Raw genomic sequence first — 25,953 nt, 5'->3', positions numbered from 1 at the left:
ACTGCAAGTTTTTCCATCCAACTTTAAAGGCCTCTCCTATGCATGCATGCATACACACACACACACACACACCTACCTCTTTTCCTTATCTATTGGAGAGGAATTCCTTTGTATTTTTCCCATCAGTAAGGATAGAGATTTATTAATTAATCTTTTCCCTCTGAAATAGTAATTCACATTACAGTAATATCTTGTGCTGGATCCAGATGAAGGCACATCACCCCCTCACTCAAATCCAATTCATGTGCTTGTCATGGCATCACCTCCTGGTGTCGTGGTTTTCTTTGATTACAAAAGACAAACATACAAGTCTTCATACTTATACTATTTGGCCACCTATTTTAATCACATAAAGTTTATATTTTGCTAAGCAAAAAAGGTCAGTCTTAAAAACAAATTTACATAGTGTCTCCTTCATTAATGTTATATTAATTTTCAAAGGAATCAAAAGCTATTCATTTATGAAAAATAAATATGCATTTTGAAAATGTGCTTGTATTCCATATTTCATTATATTTTTATCTCTTTTCTGGGAAGGGAAGAACCCAAGGAGATTAGTAACTATTAGAACAAAAAGTCATATTAGATGCCATAATTCCAATTTCCCCCTTTGTAACACCCCTTTTCCACATACCATTCTACTAAATAGTCCTGAGTTGCTGCAGTTGAAAAAGTTCATCAATAGATGGCCAGGTTTACACACATTAACATATATATCACATATATATGTGTACACATATAAACATATATGTAATCAGATAATTTAATCAAGTAAACATGTATTAAATGCCTACTATGACCAGACACTATATGCATTCAAATTGCATCTGTGTATGTATAACATATAACCAGTATGTTTAAAAATATATTCTTTGTGATTTTTTTTTAATTTTAGATGAGCATAAAGACAAAAAGGAGGAAAAAATATTTATTATTCATATATTACTTTTGTTTTTTGCAGGGCTATGTTTGAAGTAAATATGAAAGAACGAGATGATGGGAGTGTTAATATTAGTAATTTGTCCCCCAAGGCTGTGAAAGCTTTTCTTGATTACGCCTATACTGGAAAAACAGAAATAACAGATGACAATGTAGAAATGTTCTTTCAGTTGTCATCATTTCTTCAAGTTTCATTCCTTTCCAAAGCTTGCAGTGATTTTTTAATAAAAAGTATTGATCTTGTCAATTGTCTACAATTGTTATCAATATCAGATAGCTATGGTGCTTCCCATTTGTTTGACCATGCACTCAAATTTGTACAGCATCACTTTTCTCTGCTACTCAAATCCACAGACTTTTTAGAAATCAATTTTGGAGTATTACAAAAATGTTTGGAAGCAGATGAATTAAATGTTCCTGAAGAAGAATCTGTGTTGAAAGCAGTCCTTAACTGGACCAAACATAATCTGGAATCAAGGCAAAAGCATCTGCCTCATTTGATGAAAAAGGTACGCCTACACCAGTTATCTGAGGAGACTCTTCAGGACTGCCTGCTCTCTGAAAATCATTTACTCAAAAGTACCAAGTGCTTTGACATAATTAGGGATGCAATTAAATCTGTGCAGCGTTCCAGTGGGCTCTTTCCAGATGCACGCCCATCTACAACTGAAAAATATATATTTGTTCACAAAACTGAAGAAGCAGGAGAAAACCAGCACACATTTTGCTATAATATTAAAACAGATAAATGGAAAGTGCTGCCACAGACTCACATGATTGATTTGCCAGGATCTAGTCTATCTAGCTATGGGGAGAAAATATTTATGACTGGTGGCTGCAAAGGGAAATGTTGCAGAACTGTTCGACTTCATATTGCGGAGTCTTATCATGATGCCACTGATCAGACTTGGTGCTACTGCCCAGTCAAGAATGACTTCTTCTTAGTATCAACAATGAAAAAACCAAGAACCATGCACACATCAGTTGTGGCTCTCAACAAATTGTTTGTTATAGGTGGAAAGACTAGAGGAGCTCAAGACATTAAAAGTCTGTTAGATGTTGACTCTTACAATCCTCTTTCCAAAGAGTGGTTATCTGTAAGTCAGTTGCCCAGAGGCATATATTATCCAGAAGCAAGTGCATGCCAAAATGTGATTTATGTTCTTGGATCTGAAGTAGAGATAACTGATGCCTTTAACCCATCTCTTGATTGTTTTTTTAAATATAATGCCACTCTTGATCAGTGGTCTGAACTAGTAGCAGAATTTGGCCAGTTTTTTCATGCAACATTAATCAAGGCAGTTCCAGTAAATTCCACACTATACATATGTGACCTTTCTACCTACAAAGTTTATAGTTTTTGTCCAGACACTTGTGTTTGGAAGGGAGAAGGATCTTTTGAATGTGCAGGATTTAATGCAGGTGCAGTTGGAATTGAAGATAAGATTTACATATTAGGTGGTGATTATGCTCCAGATGAAATCACTGATGAAGTGCAGGTCTACCACAGCAACAGATCTGAGTGGGAAGAAGTATCTCCAATGCCAAAGGCATTAACTGAATTTTACTGCCAAATGATTCAATTCAATAAATACAGGGATCCGTGGTTTTCTACTTACTTGTATTAATAGCATGTTGAAGAATCTTTTTCTAAAACTATTTCAGTTCCAAAAGAAATTTACAGTAAACTCTGCTACCTGGCACGATTAGGAAAAGACTTGTACTTGCTAATCATAAATGATGATTAACTGAGAAATACCACACAAATTCATAAAGATGTGTTGTTTGTATGTAAATGCATGCACGGATGTATACATATATACATATGTGCATAGTTACCAGTTCTTTAAGAATATAGCAAACAGAAAAAAAATCATTTAATACCAAAATATCAGGTGTAACCACAGACAATCTACTTTGTTATAAAGTAGAAAGAAGATCAACTCAGGGAAATTAAAGACTTTTGTAGTATTGAAATAACATTAAAACAATGCTAAGGATAATTTAATCTTACTCTGAGGATTCACAAGTCTAATAGACTTTTAAATATACCAAAGCTTTCAGCTTGGATGATTTAATGATTTAAGTAGGTTCAAAGTATAATAAAACCAAAGCTTATTGACTTTGGCTACTAGAAGAAAACAGACTGTCTAGATACTTTTTAAAATAGGTAAAACATCATAATCTGTTACATAAAGAGCAAAAAAATCAACAATTAATTTCTTAAATTCTTATCTTTTCCATGGGAAAAAAGCAAGAAGGCTCTGTAAAGCATGAGGTGGGGGAAGGGAAAAGGGAACAGTTGTAAGGCAGCAATTCTATATATCAATTATATATATAATATATATATAATTTGCTTCATTGCTATTTTACTTCATTGCTATTGACATGGGAGATTATTTGAACTATCGTGTTTTCCTCCAATTGGGGTCATAAACAGCAAGTTTAATATATTAATATAATTTAATATATGATTATATACACATACAGACATATGGGCAGCCTATGTGGTGCAGGGGATAGAGCATTGGCCCTCCAGTAGTCAGGAGGTGTAAGACTTGGACAAGTCACTTAACCATGATTGCTTTGGATCCTAATCCATCTCCAGTCTTCCTAATTCACATATGACCACTGGACCCTATTGGATCCACAAGAGAAAATGAAACTGGTGACTTACCACAGCACTCCAGATAACAAATGCTATTCCCATGTTTGTCATGGCATCATCTCCCTGATGTCTTCCAGAATGAACAACATAAAACAATATAAAAGTCAGTCACAGTTTAGAAATAAAAGTTTTTGCTTTTATTTTTTGTTATTAACATCCTCATGATTCCATGGTTGTTATATGTTTGGTTTGTACATATGATCATAGATATAGCGCTGACCAGAATCTTAGGCCATCTAGTCTAGTTGCCTCATTTTATAGATAAGGTTCAGAAAACCGAAGTTACTTGCCCAAGGGCACATGTGTGTGTGTGTGTGTGTGTGTAGTTGAAATGTATTTCATTAGTTATTTTTCCATTGACTTGTGAAACCTTATCCTATTTAAATGTTTTTTCTATAAACTTAAACATGGATTAACATAAGCATTTCAATATACAAAAAGAAATCAAAAAGATCATATAGGAACTTCCATTTGTTTTCAAAAATATATTTTGTTCAAGAGTTCATTTAGCAATACAGGACTAACTTTTTTTGGTCCTCTATAAAAACTCATCACATTTTTAGTGGTTCTAAAAAATACTCATTTAAAGTACTTCAATAAAACCATTTTACCACCTTGTTATTTTGAGGTTTTATCTATTTTTGCAATAACTTCCTTTTATCAATCATAATTAGCTAACACCTCCTGGGCTAGAGCTATTTGTGCACCTAGTATTTAACAATGCATGATTTTGCAATAGGTTGTTAAGATGTGTCCCAGTATGATGCATGTGACTCCTCCCAAACAAACTCTTTTACTTTCCTTAGAGGATGATAGTTTGTTGTTCCAGTTTACTACTAATAATTGATTTTATATAATGTTTTAAAGTTTGCAAAAGCTCTTTATATTTTACCTCTTCTGAGCCACATAGAAACCTGTATGGGTAGCATAGACATTTTTTGACAAATTTGGAAACAGACTCAGAAAGAGTAAATGACTTGGCCATCACACTAGTTATGTCAGAGTCAGGCTTCAACCTCAGGTCTTCTTGAATTGAGATTCAATTCTTTTCTAGATACAGTACTTTACTCCCTAAGGCACATTGCTCCTTGATATTTAATTTACCTAAGTTTTTCTCAAAAGCTTAGGTGATGGGGCAGCTAGGTGGTACAGTGGATAAAGCACCAGCCTTGGAGTCAGGAGTACCTGGGTTCAAATCCAGTCTCAGACACTTAATAATTACCTAGCTGTGTAGCCTTGGGCAAGCCACTTAACTCCATTTGCCTTGCAAAAAAGCTTAAAAAAAAAGCTTAGGTGAGCTTTTAATTAAGTTAGTTGAGGTAAACTGAATATTACCTACATTTGACATTTATTGGAAAATCTATTTTAAATGTAGCCTAGAAAATGACTCATATCTCTCCCTCTCCCTTTTTTTTAAGGGGGGACATATTTTAAAATGAAATACAGTACTGTATACTTATTTATTTGATGTCATTTGAGGAATCTAATAGGTTTTTCTGAATCGTTTTTTTTAATCCCAGATTATTTTTTTGTCAGCCTTCTTAATGGAATTGTTCCTAAATTGGATTACATATTTCCCTACCTTCATAAATGTTGTCTTATGCTCTAAATATAGTGAATGTAATTTAATCTTTTATTGATGACTCATGGGACAATATGACATAGAGCAGAGAGGACCAGCATTGGAGTCAGGATGACCTGAGTTCAGTCTACTGATGTGCTAGTTTATGTGACGCTGAACTAAACACTTAACATCTGAAGCACCCCAGACAACTCTGAAAGTCACAGAACACTTGTTGATCTGCTTTATTAGAGGCATTTCCTCCCGGAGAAATTTCCTATGCAAGGGAATTATAGATCCAATTTTGTTTTAATTATTGGCTTTGCGTTATTATTCTAAATTGTTGTTGAAAAGGAATAACACCTGGATGGGTTAGTGATGGGTAATGGTGCTGTGACCTTCCTTGCTTTTTTTTGGTGCTTTAGATTCTAGTAGCACCTTACCCTAGCAGTTTCTAGTCTGCTGCCCTGGCTTACCAAAGGTTGGTTTGATCTTCCATATAATTCTAAGCTAATACTTACGATCAAAGTATAGCTTTATACCTCCCATGTGGAGAAAAGTGCATGGCTTTATAAGGTAATTTTCCCAGCTATGCCCTACATAGATGAGATCTACTCTATGGATAAGTAAGGCATTAATGAATTTGCATTTCTTAAAATTAGAAATATTCATATTTGAACTTCAGTAAGAAGTTTCATGCCTTGAAGTGTAACTATGCTCCTTATTGTGAATATAATTATGCTAAATACAAAGCATGTTAATTTGACACTAGGTAAAACTACATAATAATGTTTTCTGAATTAAAAAAGAACTGGTTGTTTTAGTATTCATAGTATGTATATATGCTTTAGAAATATGCCTCATGATGGAATTATTGATTAAAACTGATATTTTTACTAAACCACATGAACTTATGCAAAACATGTGATTGCTATGTGATTGCTATTTTAAAATGTGCCAAATTTGAAGAAAACTTAGCAAAAAGAAAAATATATTTGTAATTTTCTGAGTTAGAATATAGAATTTATTGTAGGTGACTTTTCATGTCATTTAAAGGCAAAACAGATGTAACTCTTATGGGGATTCCTTAGCTGATATCTTATTCCTCTAACAGATTAATTCCTCTAACAGTTAAATGACCTAACAAAAGAAAAGATTATGATACAGCATCCAGAACTATAAGTAGAAAATTTTTCACCTGATGCAAAAACACCTCATTAGGAAGATTGTACTAAAAGGAAAGTTGCCTAGAAATTTTACCTTTGAAGGTAAGAAAATTCCATAGGTGAAGCCAAGACATTTTCCCCCTCCAGATAATGTTGGCTAAGAAATTTGTTGAGATCACACTTTTTGACTGTTATTAATGGAAATCTGCTTATTTTATGGATTGATTTTTTTTTGAAAAATCATAAAGCAACTTCCTTTCTAAAAAAATTATTTTTTTTGAATTTTACAATTTTCCCCCTAATCTCTCTTTCCTCCCCCCCACCTCCCCCATCCCCCCAGAAGGCAGTCTGTTAGTCTTTACATTGTTACTTTTGCAAAGCGAATGGGGTTAAGTGGCTTGCCTAAGGCCATAAGGCTAGGTAATTATTAAGTGTCTGAGATCAGATTTGAACCCAGGTACTCCTGACTCCAGGGCCAGTGCTTTATCCACTGCACCACCTAGGCGCCCCTTTACATTGTTTCTAAAGCAACTTCTTTTTTGAATATTAGTAAAGTCAGCAACAATATCATATTTAAGTACTTTAGATTAAGTTAATTTAATTAAATACATTTCTTCAGACAAAATCAATTGAACTCCTGCAAATCAAATACAGGTTATTATACAGTCTGAAAAGTTTAACCATAAGATAATGTTTGGCACACATCCGGAACCCTACTCAATAATAAAACAGTAGAACCTGGAATTTAGATGGGTAATTTAGGTCATCTAGTCTTCTGACAAATTGTTATCTAACCATATCTGAAGTTTTTCCTTCTATGGAGTTGCAGTTTGTCTCACTGTAAGCATCATTCACTGAGTTCTTCATTCAGAATCTACAAAGTTAAAGCCTAATACTTCTCCATGACAGCCCTTCAAAACAGTCATTTCAGAAAGGGCTCATCTTGGAGGGTTTTTTTGACACATTCTATGTCATCATTTAACCTCTCAGTATTCCAAGTATCTCTCTAACATCAGTTTACAAAGGAATCGCTAGTATATATATTGGTTGAGTTCCATCCTGGGATTTTTCTCTCTCAAACAACAAAAATCATATCCCCACTCATCCTTCCTTTTCTAGGCTAAACATTCTTCTACTATTCATCCTCATGCCATTGACATCTGTAGTTCTCTGCATCTAGGCCAGTTTGACAGTGCTTTTCTTAAAATGTAGCAACCACAATTAAACAACACCAACTTTTTCACAGTCTTTTTTTTTTTACAAAAAATGGCTATTGAAACCTTTGGTTTTGCTTTAATTCAATCTTTCCATTTACATACAACCTGGGTCCCTATGATCCTCTATGTTTTAATCATATAGTTATATAAAGTCTAATTTGGCTGTGATCTGTGATCTTCCTGATCCTCCTTTGAAAGGATGTACATTTTTTAAAAAATCTCTCTCTCTCTCTCTCTCTCTCTCTCTCTCTCTCTCTCTCTCTCTCTCTCTCTCTCTCTCTCTCTCTCTCTCTCTCCCTCCCTCCCTCCCTCTCTCCCCTTCGTAAGAATACTTTGTCAACATCAAGTATATGGAATACAAATTTACATCTTCCCTATACACATAATTACTGATGCTTTGTTACAACTGCATTCATTATAAGTGTCAAGGCATCACCTCATACTATCAAGTGTAAGATAATGTACTTTGCTTTCTAACCCCATCCAAAGTTTACAGGAATACAGAAGTGTTATGTTTGTTGTGTTAAGGAAGTGGAATAGTATAGATAGATGCATGGATAATCTTTACATTTTATTTTAGTTCTTGCCCCACAAAGTTGTGGAATAGAATGATCTAAATTTCACCTCTTTTCCCCTATGGTGAAGATGTTAATAAAACAACTAAAGGGTCTAACTAGAACTCAGCAATTTGAAAAATTAATCTGTGGGAAATAAGGAGTTGACAATAACAGAGTCAAGATCCTGCACCTGAGCTCTTATCTTCCAATCAAGTATGTTTCATTATCCATGGTTGTTTCAAGGATTTTACTTTTTTCCCCAATTGGGAAAGGGAGCAATAAGAGGGACAAAAATGTTATTAAAGATGTAAAATAGGGGTTTTTTTTAGGTTTTTGCAAGGCAAATTGGGTTAAGTGGCTTGCCCAAGGCCATACAGCTAGGTAATAAGTGTCTGAGGCTTGATTTGAACCCAGGTACTCCTGACTCCAGGGCTGGTGCTCTATCCACTGCACCACGTAACCACCCTAATAATTAGTTTTTAAAAAGTTTTTTTAAAAACTTGCAAATTAATGGTTTGTATTAACATTTAAAACTATTAACTTCTTCTGGAAGGGAAATTGATTTTAAATTCAGATTAGGATCTCAGTAAACGGATTAATGTCCTAAAAAATACAACACCAAAAGTCCCTTATGACATCCTTGTAAAAATCCTATTTTGGCATAATCTTGTTTCATTGGATATTAGGTTATTGATTCAAATCAGAAACATAATATTTTCATGCTTCCAGTTTTAAATGTGGATCAATATTTTGAAACAATCGAGTTACTTTTTGAAATTATTACTGAGAGGTTTGTATTTCATAAACCACTTAAGTTAATCGAAGCCTGAGGCTATGAATTAAACACTATTGTGATTCAGTCTTCCTTTATGGGTCACTTAATTTTGTTCTGTTTTACAGATACAAACAGAACCTCTTAACCATGAGGGGTCTATGGTCTGTATATCATTTGTAGCTTGAGGGACAAGGCTCAAATGTTAAATCACTGACTTCCACACAAATGAAAAAACAACTCTTAAGTACAAGTCCTATTGACCAAAAACTCTTATCTTTTTATATTTATATAAGAGATCATAGATCTTAGAATCACCTATCCCCTAAGGCATAGAGAAATGAAATGCCTTGGCTAGGACCACACAATTGGTAATTAAATGTTTGAGGTAAATTTGACTCCAGGTCTTCCTGACTTCCAAGTCCTTTTCTTGTCCATGACTATACCATGTGCTTCTCTAAAAGCAAAATAACAAACTGTATGTCATAATTTTAATTGAATGTAGGCTTTTTGTATATTATACATTATATAAGCTTTCATATATATATAATGCAACTTCTTTCCATATAAGAAAGAAACTTTTGATACATGGCAGGATTTTACATTTCAGATTGCTACTATGTTATATATAATTTATATGTATAGAAGCATGTGTCTTATTTTTCTGTACAATTTAAAATGTAAATTAAGCAAAGTTCATCAAGGATATAATGTATGTACAATCTTACACATAAATAAAATCAATTTGAGAGGCTTCTTATTTGTATAAATTATTTAAAATTTAATTATTGTTTATACCATTCATCTCCAAGTTAGGACTCCTTCCTGTTATGCCATGTTATGACCCCAAAGGGTAAACCATCAGAGAATGGAGAGCTCCTACCTTCCTAAAATAGCCAATTATTTGGCTTGTTTCTAACACAATTATACAATTCCCTTTACCTGTTATAGTACTTCCCAACTCTCCTTCATCTAGCAGCTGACCACCTTTGTGGCTGACTGCAAGTTATAAACCTTTCCCAATGTGCTTACTTTCCAACCTAGACACCTAGGGCAGCTGAGAGCAACTCTATTGCTTCTACTAATCTCAGTTATCAATTCTTGTGGTGTCTTTGAATCCTTCCTCACTATTGGCAACCCTCTCATCCTATACACTAATCCTTTATATATGGGCTACTGAATACTATATAAGCATACTACCTCTAAAAATTATCATGTCTATACTCTTATAATAATTTCTTATGTATTAAAATCTTTCCAATAAAGCGTTTAGGTGGATTTTGGTCTGTAAGAACAACTCATTGTGAGTGAATCAAGCAACAAATTATAGAAAGAATTATTTTATCCTAGATAATGACAATAATGATACAAGATACCAAAACCTATGAGATACACTTAAGGCAGCTGTCAGGAGATTACATGAATAAATTAGAGAAAGAAGAAATCAATGAACTAAATATGCAACTAAAAAAAGAACAAATTAAAAACCCCCAATTAAATACCACATTAGAAATTCTAAAAATTAAAGGAGAAATGAATAAAATTGAAAGTAAGAAAACTATTGAACTAATAAATAAAACCAAGAGTTGGTTTTATGAAAAAAAACAATAAAATTGATAGACCTCCGGTCAATTTGATTAAAAAAAAGAAGAAAAACAAATAGTATCATAAATGAAAAAGGTGAACTCACCACCAATGAGGAAGAAATTAAAGTAATAATTCAAAATTATTTTGCCCAACTCTATGCCAATAAATTTGACAATCTAAGTGAAATGGACAAATATTTACAAAAATATAAATTGCCCAGATTAAATGAAGAGGAAATTAAAAGCTTAAATAACCCCATCTCAGAAAAAGAAATTCAACAAGCCATTACTGAATTCCCTAAGGAAAAAATCTCCAGGGCCAGATGGATTCACAAGTGAATCCTATCAAACATTTATGGAACAATTTATTCCAATTCTATATAAGCTCCTTGGAAAAACAGGTGAATATGGAACTCTGACTAACTCTTTCTATGACACCAATATGGTGCTGATACCTAAACCAGGAAGAGTTAAAACAGAGAAAGAAAAATTATAGAGCTATCTCCCTGATGAATATAGATGCAAAAATCTTAAAATCTTAGCAAAACGATTGATTACAACAAGTTATCACTAGGGTAACACATGAGCAAGTAGGATTTATCCCAGGAATGCAGGGTTGGTTCAATATTAGGAAAACTGTTAGTATAATGAATTATATCAACAACATACCTATCAGAAATTATATGATCATATCAATAGATGCTGAAAAAGATTTTAATAAAATAGCACCTATTACTATTAAAAACACTAGAGAGTGTAGGAATAAACTACATGAAACCATTAACAAGCATTATGTGCAATGGGAATAGGCTTGAGTCATGCCCAGTAAAATCAGGGGTGAAACAAGGATGCCCATTATCACCACTACTATTCAGTATTGTATTAGAAATGTTATTTTCAGCAATAAGAGAAGAAAAATAAACTGAAGGAATTACAATAGGGAGGGAGGAGACAAAACTTTCACTCTTTGCAGATGACATGATGGTAAACCTAGAGAATCCCAAAAAATCATCTTAAAAAACTAATACAAATAATTATCAACTTTAGGAAAGTAGCAAGATATAAATTAAGCCCTCATAAATCTTCAACATTTCTATATATAACTAGCAAGATACAGCAGAAAGATCTGGAAAGAGAAATCCTATTCAAAGTAACCTCAGGCAAAATGAAATACTTGGGAGTCTACCTGCCAAGGCAGACTCAAAAACTTTTTGAAAACAATTAAAAAACTCTTCTCACGCAAATAAAATTAGATATAAATACCTGGGCAAACATCAACTGTTCATGGATAGGTCAAGCTAATATAATAAAAATGACAATTCTACCAAAATTAAACTACTTGTTTAGTGTCCTACCAATCAAAATTCCAAAAAAAAATAATGAGTTAGAAAAAGTTGTAAGTAAATTTACACAGAGAAATAAAAAGTCAAGAATTTTCAGAGATTCAATGAAAAAAAAGTGAAAAAGAAGATGGCTTACCCTTATCAGGTCTAAAATTATATTATAAAGCATCAGTCCTCAAAACTGTCTGGTATTGGCTAAGAAATAGAGTCGTGCAGTGGAATAGACTAGGTGCAATAGCAGGAAATGATTATAGTAATCTGCTGCTTGATACAACCAAAGAATCCAGCTATTGGGATAAAAACTGTTGGGAAACTTAGATTAGACCAATACCTCACACCTTATACCAATGGATACAGGATTTAGACATAAAAATCAATATTATAAGCAAACTAGAAAATCAAGAAGTTTACCTGTCAGATCTATGGAAAGGGAAACAGTTTATGACCAAGGAAGAGATAGAGAACATCATTCAAAATAAACTAGATAATTTTGACTACATTAAATTAAGCTTTTGGACAGACAAAACCACTGTAACCAAGATCAAAAGAAATGTAGTAAATTAGGAAACAATTTTTGCAATTAGTATTTCTGACAAAGGACTCATTTCTAAAATATACAGAGAACTGAGTCAAAATTTCAAAAAAGCCATTTCCCCAATTGACAAATGGTCAAAGGATATGCAAAGGCAATTTACAGCTGAGGAAATCAAAGCAATCCATAGTCATATGAAAAAATTACTCCAAATCATTACTTATTAGAGAAATGCAAATTAAAGCATCTCTGAAATACCACCTCACACCTCTCACCAATATGAGCAGAAAGGACAATGATCAATGTTGGAAGGGATGAGGGAAATCTGGGACACTAATACGTTGTTAGTGGCATTGTGAATTCATCCAACCTTTCTGGAGAGCAATTTGGGATTATGCCCAAAGTGCAAAAAAAATGTGCATACCCTTTGACCCAGCAATACCACTACTGGGTATATGCCCTGAAGAGATGATATAAAAAAAGGGTAAAAACATCACATGTACAAAACATTATTTATAGCAGCCCTGTTTGTGGTGGCAAAAAATTGGAAATTAAGTGAATGTCCTTCAATTGGGGAACGGCTTAACAAACTGTGGTATATGTATGTCATGGAACACTATTGTTCTATTACAAACCAGGAGGGATGAGAATTCAGGGAAGCCTGGAAAGATTTGCATGAACTGATGCTGAGTAAGACAAGCAGAACCAGAAAAACCTTGTATACCCTAACAGCAATATGGGGGCACTGATCAACCTTGATGGACTTGCTCATCCCTTCAGTGCCAACAACCAGGGACAATTTTGAACTATATGCAGTGGAGAATACCATCTGTATCCAGAGAAAGAATTATGGACTTTGAACAAAGACCATCAAATTAGAAAAAAAAAAGCATTATATTATTATGTAATTTTACTATCTCATACTTTTTCTTCCTTAAGGATATGATTTCTCTGTCATCACATTCAACTGAGATCAGTGTGTAACACAGAACACTAACAATGCCTTCTGTGGGGGGGGAAGAATGGGGAATAAATTGTAAAAATAAAAATAAAATCTTTAAAAAAAAAGAACAGGGGGGCGGCTAGGTGGCATAGTGGATAGAGCACTGGCCCTGGAGTCAGGAGTGCCTGAGTTCAAATTCAGCCTCAGACACTTAATAATTACCTAGGTGTGTGGCCTTGGGCAAGCCACTTAACCCCATTGCCTTGCAAAAATTAAAAAAAAACCCAACTCATTGCCATAAAGGAAGATAGAAATTTACTTGATGGATTTCAACAAAAATCTTTTGTAGAGGAGCAACTAAGTGCTGTAGTATATAGAGCACTAACCCTGGAATCAGGAGGACCTGAGTACAAATCCTGTCTCAGACACATAGTAATCTAGCTGTGTGACCTTGGGCAAGACACTTAACCCTACTACCTTTCCAAAAAAAATTTTTTTTGTAGATATAATTTAAAATGAGCATAATGATTTATGAACCAGTGGAAACTGTTTGAATGGCACGGTCCCAGATTCCCAAGGATACTTGTATGCTAAAACTAATAAAGCCTAGTCTGGGCATTACCTTCACACCTTAATCCTTAGCCTCTTTCTAGATGGGACAGTGATACAATTCTTGTGTCCTGTGTTCTTGTCCCATATTTTCCACTTAATCAATAATTTTTTAAATATGCCCTTTCTGCCAGTCTAACTATACTGTCATCTTCTATGAATAACAGGGCAGTCTCCTATTGGTGATATACTGGCTCTTTCTGAAACTTAACAAAAGTTAAGGCCATCCCACTGTGTGCTGTCCTTAAGTCATGGGCCCACACCCTCCCTAAACCCTCTCTCCCACACACACCACTTATTATCATCTGTTCTCCTCTTGCAAGTAGTATTAAAGTTTGGTTAATTGCTGTGTGTAACCCCCTTAAATAAATTTTGGAGATTTCTCAAGGTATTGAGAAAGTCTTTATTCTATTCTTGAGAAGCAGCCCTCTACTCAACCATATAGATGGTAGAGTAAGGTAATGAGACATGAACTATAGGAGCAATATATCCTAATGTAATCTCCCCCACTGGCCCAACCTCATTAGTTAAGAATGTGGTCTTCACAATCTAAGTGCATAAATTAATTTAAAGAAAGGCATATAATCCAAACAGAGACATGTATCTCCTCCAGCATGAGGAATGTATCTGGACTCAGTAGATAAGGAGCAAAGTCAGTTTGCTCTTTACATTCCAGTCATGATAACATTCACCAACATCCCAGAAGTTGTTTGTCAGGGGAGGAGGGACAGAGGAAACATAACCCATAGCTCAGCTTATTTTATAATAGTTTCCTGAAGAAATATCAGAGTTTATCCCATTCATTGCTATTCGTGTGTAACTCTACTGGTCTTTATTCAAATTCTCCTTCACTACGTGATTTTATAAATATAAGCATGGACATGGTACCATTTAGATGTGCACAAGTTTGAGGCCTCTTTTTTAGATATGACAGCCATTAAAAGTGCTTATCAGAATGAAATAAATTTAGAACCAACCCTTCAGATCAGCATATCACAAGGTGATTAGGGGGACATCAGAAAAGAAAATCAATCAGTGGGGGAAAATATTTATATCACATAAGCACTGATAAAATCCAGATATCCAACATTTGAAAATAATTGATATAAATAGTAAATAGATGACCATAAATTGTTTCCCATAAGTGGTCGAAAGGTATGAACAGACACTTTTGAAAAGAACTGCAAACACCATAAGAAAACATTCTCAAAATCACAAACAACTCTGAAATTTTACCTTATGATCAGCAAATTGTCAGATGATCAAAAAAATGTAAATAATGTTGGACAGCTTATGGGAAGGCAGACATATTAATAAATTGATATTAGAGATGTAAATTAATCCAACCATTCTAGAAAATAATATGGAATTAAGTGAGAAATATGAACCTTTTCATTCAGCAATCCCATACTGGACATTCATCTTGTGGAGGCCAAAGACAGAAATCAAGATTCAATTCATATGAAAATATTCACAGAAGCACTTTTGGGTAGCAAAGAATCAGAAACTAAGAAGTCAGAAGCCAAAAAAAAAGGATAAACTGTGGTATAGGAAGATATTGATATCTTATTGTGCAGAAAGAAATGATGAATATATGAAATTCAAAGAAACAAGGAAGATACAAATTGGTGCAGAGTGAAGTAGAATCAGAAGAACAATATACATGATTACACAAATGAAATAAACACTAAAGGAAGATGAATTCTAAGTAACTGTAATAACCAAATTTGGCCCTGGAAAACATAATGAACTTTAGTTCTTTTTTTAATTATTTTTATTTATTTAAGGCAATTGGGTAAAGTGATTTGCCTGTGATCACACAGCTAGGCAATTATTAAGTATCTAAGATCAGATTTGAACTCAGGTACTCCTGACTCCAGGGCCGGTGCTCTATCCACTGCACCACCTAACCGCCCCCTGAACTAGTTCTTGACAAAGGATCATGAGACCAAAAGAAACAAATGTTGCATACATGGCCACACATGACCACTGCCTAAATTGTCTTAGCTTTATTCTTTTCTTTGCTATAATTCCAGGTGTGGAAAATATACGCAGAAATGACTGGTACAGTAAAAGCAAAACGATCCATGTAACATTTTTTTTCTTTATAAGTTAACCATAGGAAATAAAATTGTCATTCAATGCATACTTCTAAGAAAGTTACATTAGATGTATATGGAGAAAAAAAATTTGGTTTTGTTCTTCAGATCAACATAAGGAATTCTAAGTGCATAAGCAATCTATTTTTACTAAAAATTTAAAAAAATGGAAGAAAATGAAATAATATATTTGTCTCTGATAAGAAGGAAATTTTTAAATCAATTAAATGAATAGCAGTAATTAGGGAAAATCAATGGCTTTTCAATGTGTTCCCATCTAACTTCTATTCACTAGTTCTAATTATTCCATCTCCACACAACAAATCAGGAATATATAGGTACAAGCTCTTTTCAAGTAAAATTGAGTTGCAGTTCCCAATCTTGCTCCCCCCAACCTTGCATTTTCTCTTATCAGGATAAACATCTCCAATTCTTTCAAGTGATTCTCATATGACATGATTTTGAGCCATCCCACCATCTGGGTTGCTCTTCTCTGAATATGTTAAAATGTATCAATAATCTTCAAAAAAACAGCAATCAGAGCAGAAAACCACAGTGAAACCAAAAGAACTTTGATTTGGGGGATTAAAGAACCTGATTTTGAATGTCAGCTCAACTACTTAAGTAATCTTTTTTTTTTTGTCACTTCTCACTTCTATAAAATGAGGAATTGGTTTAACTAATCCCTAAGAGACCTTTCAGTCCTAAATCCTAATTTTAAAAAAAAGATTGATGAAATCAGAAAATAGTGGCATGATTCCTTTCCTTATTCTTATCTTATCCATTTATTAATGTAACTTAAGGTCACAAGATGCATGAGGTATAAGTAGAGAGTTCAAACTCAGAATCAGGAATTTGAGGCTCAAGTCCTGTCTCTGATACATGATCAAATATGAGACCTTGAACAAGTCTTTGAATCCAATGGCATCAAACTATAATAGAAACCTTGCAGGCTTCCTAAGTGAGTGAAAACCACATGTTAACATTATCCAAGTTCTAGTTCATCTTTAATTGTTTTGTCAACTGCTTCCCAATTATATTTTGATCTGCTTGCAGGCACTTTGGAGTTCTGAAACCAGTCTGTTTGACACTTTGCTTAATCTTTTAATGCCCTTAGGCATCTCTCCAAAAACCATACATTTCAGAACTGGTCCAAGCTCTTTGGACTCCACTCATCCTCCACTCAGTTCTCAAAGTAATCTTCCTAAAGAGCAGATATGATCATGTCATCCCCCTATTCAATAAACTTCAGTGATTCCAAAATACCACAATGATCAATTATACAATCTTCTATTTGGCATTGTAAGCCTTTCATAACCTGGCCCCTTCCTACCTTTCTGGTCTTCTTACACCTTAGCCCTTACTTCTTACTCTTACACTACCCTCATATACCTTGTAATTTAGTGACATTGGCTTCCTTGCCACCTTATACGAGACACTTCATTTCCTGACTCCAGACATGACTGACTCCCATGCCTGGAATATTTTCCTCCTCAACAAAAAGTTGACCCTAAAGCATGCTGAAAGGCTTAATCTTGGGTATCTTGCTCTTGGGCAATTGATTCATTGAAGCTAATGTGGGTCTTTATATTCACCCAAATAAAATATAAACTTCTTTAGAACAGGATGTTTTATTTATTTATTTATTTTTCTGTATTCTCAGATTCTAGTCTGGCACATGGTAGACCTTTAATAAATACTTGTTAAATTATATTGGACCTTTATTAAATTTCAGATTGGCTTAACTCATCATCATAGTCTTTTTAAATCCAGGCTATTAGTTATTGTAAACCATTATTTCCCTTTAGCTAAAACAAAACAACAAAGTTAGTTTTATTAATGAAGTTTAATTCCTTAGATCTTACCAGAAAACCCATGTGTGGATGACATACTTACACAAATGCCAACAACAGAAAATTTGGGGTACAATTTATACAGAATGAACATTTTGGTGTCTAGTCAATCAGGTTATACATTTGTTTGTCATTAATTACTTTGATCCAGAGGTTTGTTCATGTGTCAAAAACTGATAAGATCTGAATTTCCTTCCTGGACTGAGGTCTCTGATCCAGAAGACCAGAGCAGTTCTTCAGCTTTCACAGGATGAATCTCCATTTCAAAAGGTCTATACAGACAAAACCTTACCCTTTGATCTAGCAAAAGTACAGACCCTGGGGGGATGGGTGGGGGCAAGATAAACATGCTGAATTTACAATCCTTAATTAGAGCTAACAAGAGCTTGACATTTCTTTTTAATCAGAACCACAGAGATCAAGAAATGTTTAATAAACTATTAAAGGATATGAGAGTAGACATTTTTTTCTTATTTTTGTGGTATAAAGACAGAAAATGTTTAGGTTATCTAGGTATTCATCCAAACCTTTGATGAAAAATTGAACAGAATACATGACTAGAAATCTCCTTCTAGATTGTGACTGATCTGTTTATCAACATTTTTATGATCCATAATCAGTTGCCAATCTGTTAAATACTGTTGGAAAGAAGAGCTACCTACATTCAACCAGTTCCCACCAGGTTGCATTCCTCTTGGTTTCTCCATCATTTCTCCATTTCAGTTTCCTTTAATATATTGTTGTTCAGTCATTTCAGTCATATCCAACTCTTTGTGACTCCATTTAGGGTTTTCTTAGCAAAGATACCAGAGTGTTTTGCCATTTCTTCTTCTTCAGTTTATTTTACAGATAAGGCAATCAGGGTTAAGTGTGTCTGAGGTCAAATTTGAACTCAGGAAGAGGAATTGATGTGAATTCCCAATCTCTATCCAATTATCTTCCACCATACTGTGTAAGCTCTTTGAGGACAGGGACTGTCTTCATTTTTGCTTGCATTTATTTCTATTCCAAGAGCTTAGCACTTACCATGTGTCTGGGCCATAGTTTACTGAAATTTGCTCTCATTCTCCTACCTTCCAGTATGTTGGGTCTTCATAGCATGCTGCTCATGTGATATGGTCATCTGTTTACAACCTAAAATAATTAGAGAACATTAGCATCAAGTTAGAGCATTTTGTCTTATACAGCTGATTTCATTTTCATCATTTTCATTATAACAGTATTTGACTTGAATATGTGTTTTTAGATAAAGGAGTCATTACAATTTGCCTTGCACATGAAGAGACAAGATAGTATTTGTAAAATACTTTGAGTTTTTTGTATGGAAGGTGCTCTATTAATATAAAGTAATAAGTATTCAGGCTTCATGGTGCTGAACTATTCTAATAATGTATATTAATTAAAGTCTGTAAAGCATTATAAAAGACTTTCAGTGTACCCCTGTAATTCAGGGATATAGTCACTTTACATGAATTGAATTTGTATTTTAAATGCTCTCATGATACTTAACTAGGCTAAAACTAAGATAATCAATTTAATAATGCTCATGAAAAATGTCAGCTGCATTCTAGGAAAATTATAGGAATGTATCTGGAAGCAAAATTTAGGTCAAACATGAAACAAGACTCAATCTGGCACTTATAGTTAGGAGGCTAGTAAATTTGATTTTTTTTGGGGGCATTTCTTCTAAATTCAGGACTTCTTTAATCTAAGTTCGATCTGGAAGTTAATTACCCTGCTCTTAAACCTGGCCAAAGTTTTTTAATCAAAAGAAGACTCTCCCTATGGGATTTTCAAATTTAAAAATCCAATTAACTTTTTTTCCTCTTAAAGATTAATTAACCTTTTTTATTTTATGAAACATTAAATAGAAATCAAGTTATCTAAAGCGCCTTTAAAACTATCTTTTAAAACAATCTTTTAACAATTGAGGAAATGTTTTATTCCTTTTATGAGTCAATTCTTTATTTACTGAATATATGCAAAGCACATATTGAAAGTCCTGAGTGGATTAATCTTTTTGCAAATAGCAACTCACATTTTATCTATTATTGGAGAAATAGGATTTCAGTACTTCAGTCTTCCTTCACTTCATAACATGTTCCCATTTGTTTTTTCTGAACAAATTAATGTGAATTCTTATTTCCAATTAACCTTTTCAAAGCAAAGTATCAGCATAATAATAACTGACAACAGTGATGTGATGATTGTAACATTTGTGAATTTACACTATGGGACAACAATAGGTAGCATATATATTATAATGTCCATTTTCAGGGAAGGAAATTGGGGTTAAGGTTAAATGAATTGCTCAGAGTCACACAGTTAATAAATGTCAAGAGACAGGCTTGAAGTCCAGTTCAGCAGGTCTCTAATTAAATTACCTCCTCAATTAGAAAATTCTCCTTCCTTTGTAACTCAAATTTAATATTTATTTATCATTTAAGACATGTATCAGTAATATTTTAATGAGTTGCACAAAGCCAATAGCTATATTAAACAAATCTATGGCATCCAGTATAAATCAATTACTGATCCATTTATGTGGTTTCTCATTTTCTTCAGCTTATAGAATTATTTAATATGTGTCTGCCATCTACTAGGACCACTGGGTCTTAACTAGCATGGTCATAGCTAGCCATTTGCCTTGATGTGTACTTCCCTTTTGTTCCCTTTACCAATTGTTATTCTTGTCCTAGGAACAATAATAAAATTAATGTTACTATAACTACTAAAAAAAGGCCTAAAATTTGGCAATCAATCTGTGCTACTTTGCAGACCAAAAATACCCTTCTTTGGCTACCAATCCCCTATATGTTAATTTCCATGAGACCGGATACTGCCTTGCTTTTGCATTAATAAATATATGTTGATGGATTATGGGGATCATTGATATATATGAAAGGTACATTCACTCACTCAAAAATAATTATTTAATGTTAATAACTTTTACCAGATTGTTTGCCATCATAGAAAAGGGGGGGAAGGGAGAATGATGGAAAATGTGGTACTCATAAATTTGCAAATAGTTGAATGTTGAAAACTACCTTTACATATAATTGGAAAAATAAAATAAAATTTAAAATAAGAAGTCTTCAAAAAGAAATAGTAATTATTCAAAACCTAGTTGTAAAAAGTTATCTACCTCCTTCAAAATTAAATTGAAATTTTTATCTTTTTGGGCAGCTGGCCAAATTTCTCATTTTCTTCAGACTTGTTAAAATCACAAAATAGAATTTCAAAGTTTTAAGATTTTATAAATGAGTAGACTATAAAAACCAATTCATATACAAAATTGGAATTGCTCTGGGATATCACTACTCTTTCCTTAGTAAGGAAATCAAGTATTTTTTTTGACTGAAATGGTTTCTAGGTGGTTTTAGTTTTCTTATTATGACAATGTATTTATATTGGTCAAAGATATATACCTATTATTTTCTATGTTAATCTTTTTGAGGTATTTTCTCCTTCCTGCTTTTTTTCTGTTTAAAATCCTCCTTATTAGACATAAGAAAAATGTTTTCCTGTTCACCACAAACTGAATTCTTTCCTGTATTTTAAATGATGCTCCCAAAATTCAAAACCCAGTCTCCAAAGCTAACTTCATTTCCCAAATCTGTTGCTATTTTCTGAATTTCTCATTTTTAGTTCTCTAGTATTGATGAAAAGACCACCAATGCACCCAACTTTCTCTGTCTCTCTCTCTCTCTCTCTCTCTCTCTCTCTCTCTCTCTCTGTCTCTCTGCCTCTTGTCTCTCTATGTCTCTCCCTCCCCCCTCTCCACTGGACTTCATAATCCTAGTAATGGTGTCTAAATTTTTTCCACTGTTAACCTTTTCCCCAACATGAATCACAAAAAATGGGTTGTGATTATTAAGTCTGAAAATGTTCAGCAACACTCTCCAACATATCTCAGATACATATCTGGAAAATAGTAGATAACTATTATTTCAGGGCAACAAATCACTGTCTTGATATTCATCAACAAAGATTCTCCTATTGCTGGGTCTTGTTTCTTTTTTTCCATCAACATTATAGAATAAATAACCTCTCACTTGAGGAACACTTATTCTTTTATTATCAGTCCTTGCAGCATAAGAAGCAGCTTTTTCCAGATTTCCTCACATGCAAATGCATAATGGAAAATTTTGATTACATGAAATTGAAAAGTTTTTGGATAAATAAAACCAATTCAACCAAGATTTAAAGGAAGGCAGTAAGGTGAGAAACAATTTTTACACTTAATGTTTCTAACAATGGACTCATCTCTAAAATATATAGAGAATCAAGTCAAATTTATAAGACTACAAGTCATCTCCAATTGATAAATTGTCAAAAGATATAAACAGGCAATTCTCAGTTGAAGAAATTAAAGCTATCTATGGTCATACAAAAAAAGTTCTAAATCATCATTGATAAGAGAAATGCAAATTAAAACAACTCTTGACTACACACAGGAGAAAAGTAGTAAAATGACAAAACATGGTCAGGAGCAGTGGAAAGTATCCCCGAAAAAAAATAATAATATCTTATATTTACTTAGTGTTCTGAGGTTTGCAAAACATTTTACATATATTATTTCATTTGATCTTTTCAATAATCCTGTAAAATAGGTGTTAGTATTTCCTTTTTTGCAGATGGGGAAACTAAGGCTAAAAGTAAGTGACTTGCCTGTATCACTCAGGTAGCCCGTAAGAAGTAAGATTTTAACTGAGGCATTCTAACAAAACCCAGAGCTATAGACTAGCAAGTCAGCTACCCTCCTCAGAGATCATATTCTTTGAGTTCTAAGAATATGACAGTGGCAATGGCCAAGGATCCTGAAGTCAGGGGTTATAAATCCTGAAACCAAAGTTTCTTTTAGAGTATTCAATGAATTAATAAAGACAAAGTAAAATAATTAAATTTATTGGCTTATACAATATAGTTTACAACTTAAAATCTTCTAAATATAAATTATGTCCTCCTTCTGCTATGATCACTTATTTTAAATGAAATGGCATTGAGTTCACAAGATTTTGACACATATTCTTTAATTCCTCATCATGAAATTTCACTTATCACATTGAATATTTAGCTTATCCTTGATAAAAAGACCATTTGTCAAAAACTGTGTTTGGTTATCGCCCATGGATTTTCAATGAGGATTAAATCAGGCAATTTTCCAAGTCACTGAAACATGTTTATCTCCAATTCTCGGATAAATTTCTTAACCATTTCTGATGTGTAGAATGGTGAAGGTTGTGCTGTTACAATATTACATCTCCATCTAGGAATTTCTGTAATTGTGGAACAATTCTGCTTCTCAGTCTATCAATTTATTGATTAGAATTCATCCTTCCCTCAATAGGGACAAGTCTTCCAGGACCCCTGGAAGTAAACATCCCTAAAATAGACTTGGCTATGGATGTTTTAGGGTGTTGAAGACACCTAGGTCTTACAATTTACACCTTGCTTTCTTCTGATAAGTTTTGGCAAAAATCTTAAGTGAAAAAGTAAGTTTCACATGTAAAAATTGACTTTTTTTTTCCCTAGACTTCAGTACTATATTCTTTATATTTCTCTGCTCATGACATTTTTTTTTCTTTCATGGGTGCAATTATCATTTTCTTAATTGGTCTTCTTGATAATTTTCCAACTTCAAGAAGCTTACTCCAAACTGTGGAGGCATTCATTATAGCCCCTGCTTCCACCCTGTCAGGCTTCTTGACTGAAGACCTTTGCTTATAATTCTAAGGATTAACTAGACTTTTTGCAAAAATAGTTTGTGCTTCAGTATGACTGATCCTATTTCAATGTGGTTTGAATATTCCCTGGAAAAAATTGGCTTTTTTACACTAACCATTGCTGTAATAGCTATACTAGTCACTGAAGGGTACTCTTTAAGAGCCAAAACTTTCTCACTTTTCCTTGGAGTAATATTGATTCTTTAAAACTACCAGGATCAAAAACTCAAAAAAAGAACAAGGAAAGGCAGATGCATGATCCAAAATTTAACATCCAATTAATAGGAAACTAACAAATATGGGGAGACTAGATGTTGTCAGTATAAGTATATATATATCCATAATCATTGTTGTCACAAGGTAAAACTATATCACAAGTACTTTGCACACTGCTGTATACTGGGAAACAATAATTCCTACATTCTTTTGGGGCTGGGTATGTGATTGGGCTCCTCTCAAATCATTAGTCCAGATTTAAATATACATACATATTCCCTCTAGGTCTGAGTCTGTATGCTAAATATATGAGGATTTTACTCTTAATCTATCCCTTTGGGGGATATATAATTGCTTCCTTTCTCCAATGCTTATCATTTTGTGAAAAAATAATAGTCAATTAAATCTAGTTTAGCAGGGCTAGCCCTTGACCAAATTGCAAAACTAAGCAAACTTTTTATTGACATTAATCAATTCTGTGGAACAATCATTAGAAGATCACATCATATTTTAATTACTCTGTACACGGCTGGTCTGATAGATAAAAACGGTGATCTTGAGAGACATGGTGATGGGTCACCATGTCAAATGACCTGGGTACAATTCTGTTTTTGTCACTTAATAACCACATGATGTTGACATGTCTTTTAATCTCTCTGGGCTTTACTTTTGTCCTCTGTGAAATAAAGAGTTTCTTTTAGATGATTTTAAAAGGTGACTCTATAGCTATGATCCTATGATGTTGTTGGAAAGTTGACAAAAACCAGCTCCTCAGCATTCAGATAGTATAAGATTAAGCATTCAGATAGTATAAGATTAAGAAAACAATTCTCAGAGGCTTCAACATTCAGGTACAGTAATGATCTATGTGATGTGATTGGAAGAAGGCCAAAAGACCTCATAAATTTGTTGAAGTGGATATCATACTTGGATTTAAGGAACCTTTAAAGTTTAAGATACTTTGTTGCTTGTGAAAGAGGAAGTATAGAATATCTCATGCAAAAAAAAATGAAAGTATTAGATTTGGAGTCAGAGAATCTGTGTTTGAATTCTGATTCTATTACTTATTATAAATATGACCTGAGACAATTTACATGAATGAATGAATAAACAATGATAAACAAAGGAATAAGTAAATAGAAAAAAATTAATATTGTACTTTGTTGCTGTTCAGTAGATTTGACTCTTCATAACCCCATTTGAGAATTTTCATGGCAAAAATATTGGATGTTTTGTCTTTTCCTTCTCCAGCTCACTTTAACAAAGAGGAAACAGATGAACAGGGTTAAGGGACATACCAAGGATGACAAAGCTAGTAAGTGTCTGAGGTTGGATTTGAACTCAGGAGGATGAGTCTTCCTTGGCTTCAGGTCTGGCTGTCCATCCACTGTTGTGCTACCTAGCTGCTCATTATGTGCATATATTGTGAGGGGCTCAAACCTAACCTCAACTCTGTCTTCAAACAAATTCCTCTGAACCTGTTTACTAATCTTGAAAAGGGAGGAATTAAAGCAAATATTTCTAAGATCTTTTGAGGTCTAAACTCTATAATCTTTACCCTTGTACCTGGCAAAAGGTCCCATATACAGTACTTACTCCATACATTTTGATGTGAAATAGAACTCGTATATCCCTTTGTAAAAGTACATTTATATCAGTTGGTTAAATGGAACTAGTTACAGGTGACAAACAGAGGGAACACACTGGAAATGCCAATGGCTTTAGAAAAGAGATGCCTCAGATCCTCAGGAGAATCCTTAGAATCCTGAAGAATAGCCTAATGCTGGGTTTGTGAGCCAGAGAATACTCTTTACATTAATAATATGATCTAAAGGGCTCTATACTGTTCTTGTATATAAAATATTAAGGAAGGTAAAATAGGATTTGGGACAGAAGTAGAAGAGGAATCTAATAAGATAGGTATTGTTCTGACTGGATAAGCCATCCTCCTACACTACAAAAATGAAAGAATTTAAGACATAACCTACCAGAGTTTAGAGCAAATAAGAGAGTTGTGGCTGTATTTCAGAGAGTCTGAGGGAGACATAAGAAGGTGAACTGATAAACCTGAGTACATCAGGAGTACTGAAACCATGATTGACAGCACATATCCTAGACTTTACCACTGAAAGGAGCAGACACTGGTCATAGGATCCCTTGGCTACT

At 33.7% G+C, this 25,953-nt stretch overlaps 1 protein-coding gene across 3 annotated transcripts in view; it reads left to right on the top strand.

Moving 5' to 3' along the window:
• KBTBD3 (kelch repeat and BTB domain containing 3) overlaps positions 1-9,711 on the top strand; it is a 31,181-nt gene extending 21,470 nt beyond the window's left edge. For 2 of the 3 annotated variants that reach the window (XM_074216591.1, XM_074216592.1), the window contains exon 3: positions 962-9,711. In XM_074216591.1, the coding sequence (XP_074072692.1) occupies positions 962-2,567 (1,606 nt within the window). In that variant the 3' untranslated portion in view covers positions 2,568-9,711. The remainder of the gene's footprint in view (positions 1-961) is intronic. The other variant, XM_074216593.1, reaches the window with a different exon arrangement.
• Positions 9,712-25,953: the final 16,242 nt, after the last annotated feature.

The sequence above is a fragment of the Macrotis lagotis genome, chromosome 1 (assembly GCF_037893015.1).
Source record: "Macrotis lagotis isolate mMagLag1 chromosome 1, bilby.v1.9.chrom.fasta, whole genome shotgun sequence".
Taxonomy (NCBI): domain Eukaryota; kingdom Metazoa; phylum Chordata; class Mammalia; order Peramelemorphia; family Peramelidae; genus Macrotis; species Macrotis lagotis.
The sequence above is the reverse complement of the archived record's forward strand: the minus strand, read 5'-3'. Positions and strand labels throughout refer to the sequence as shown.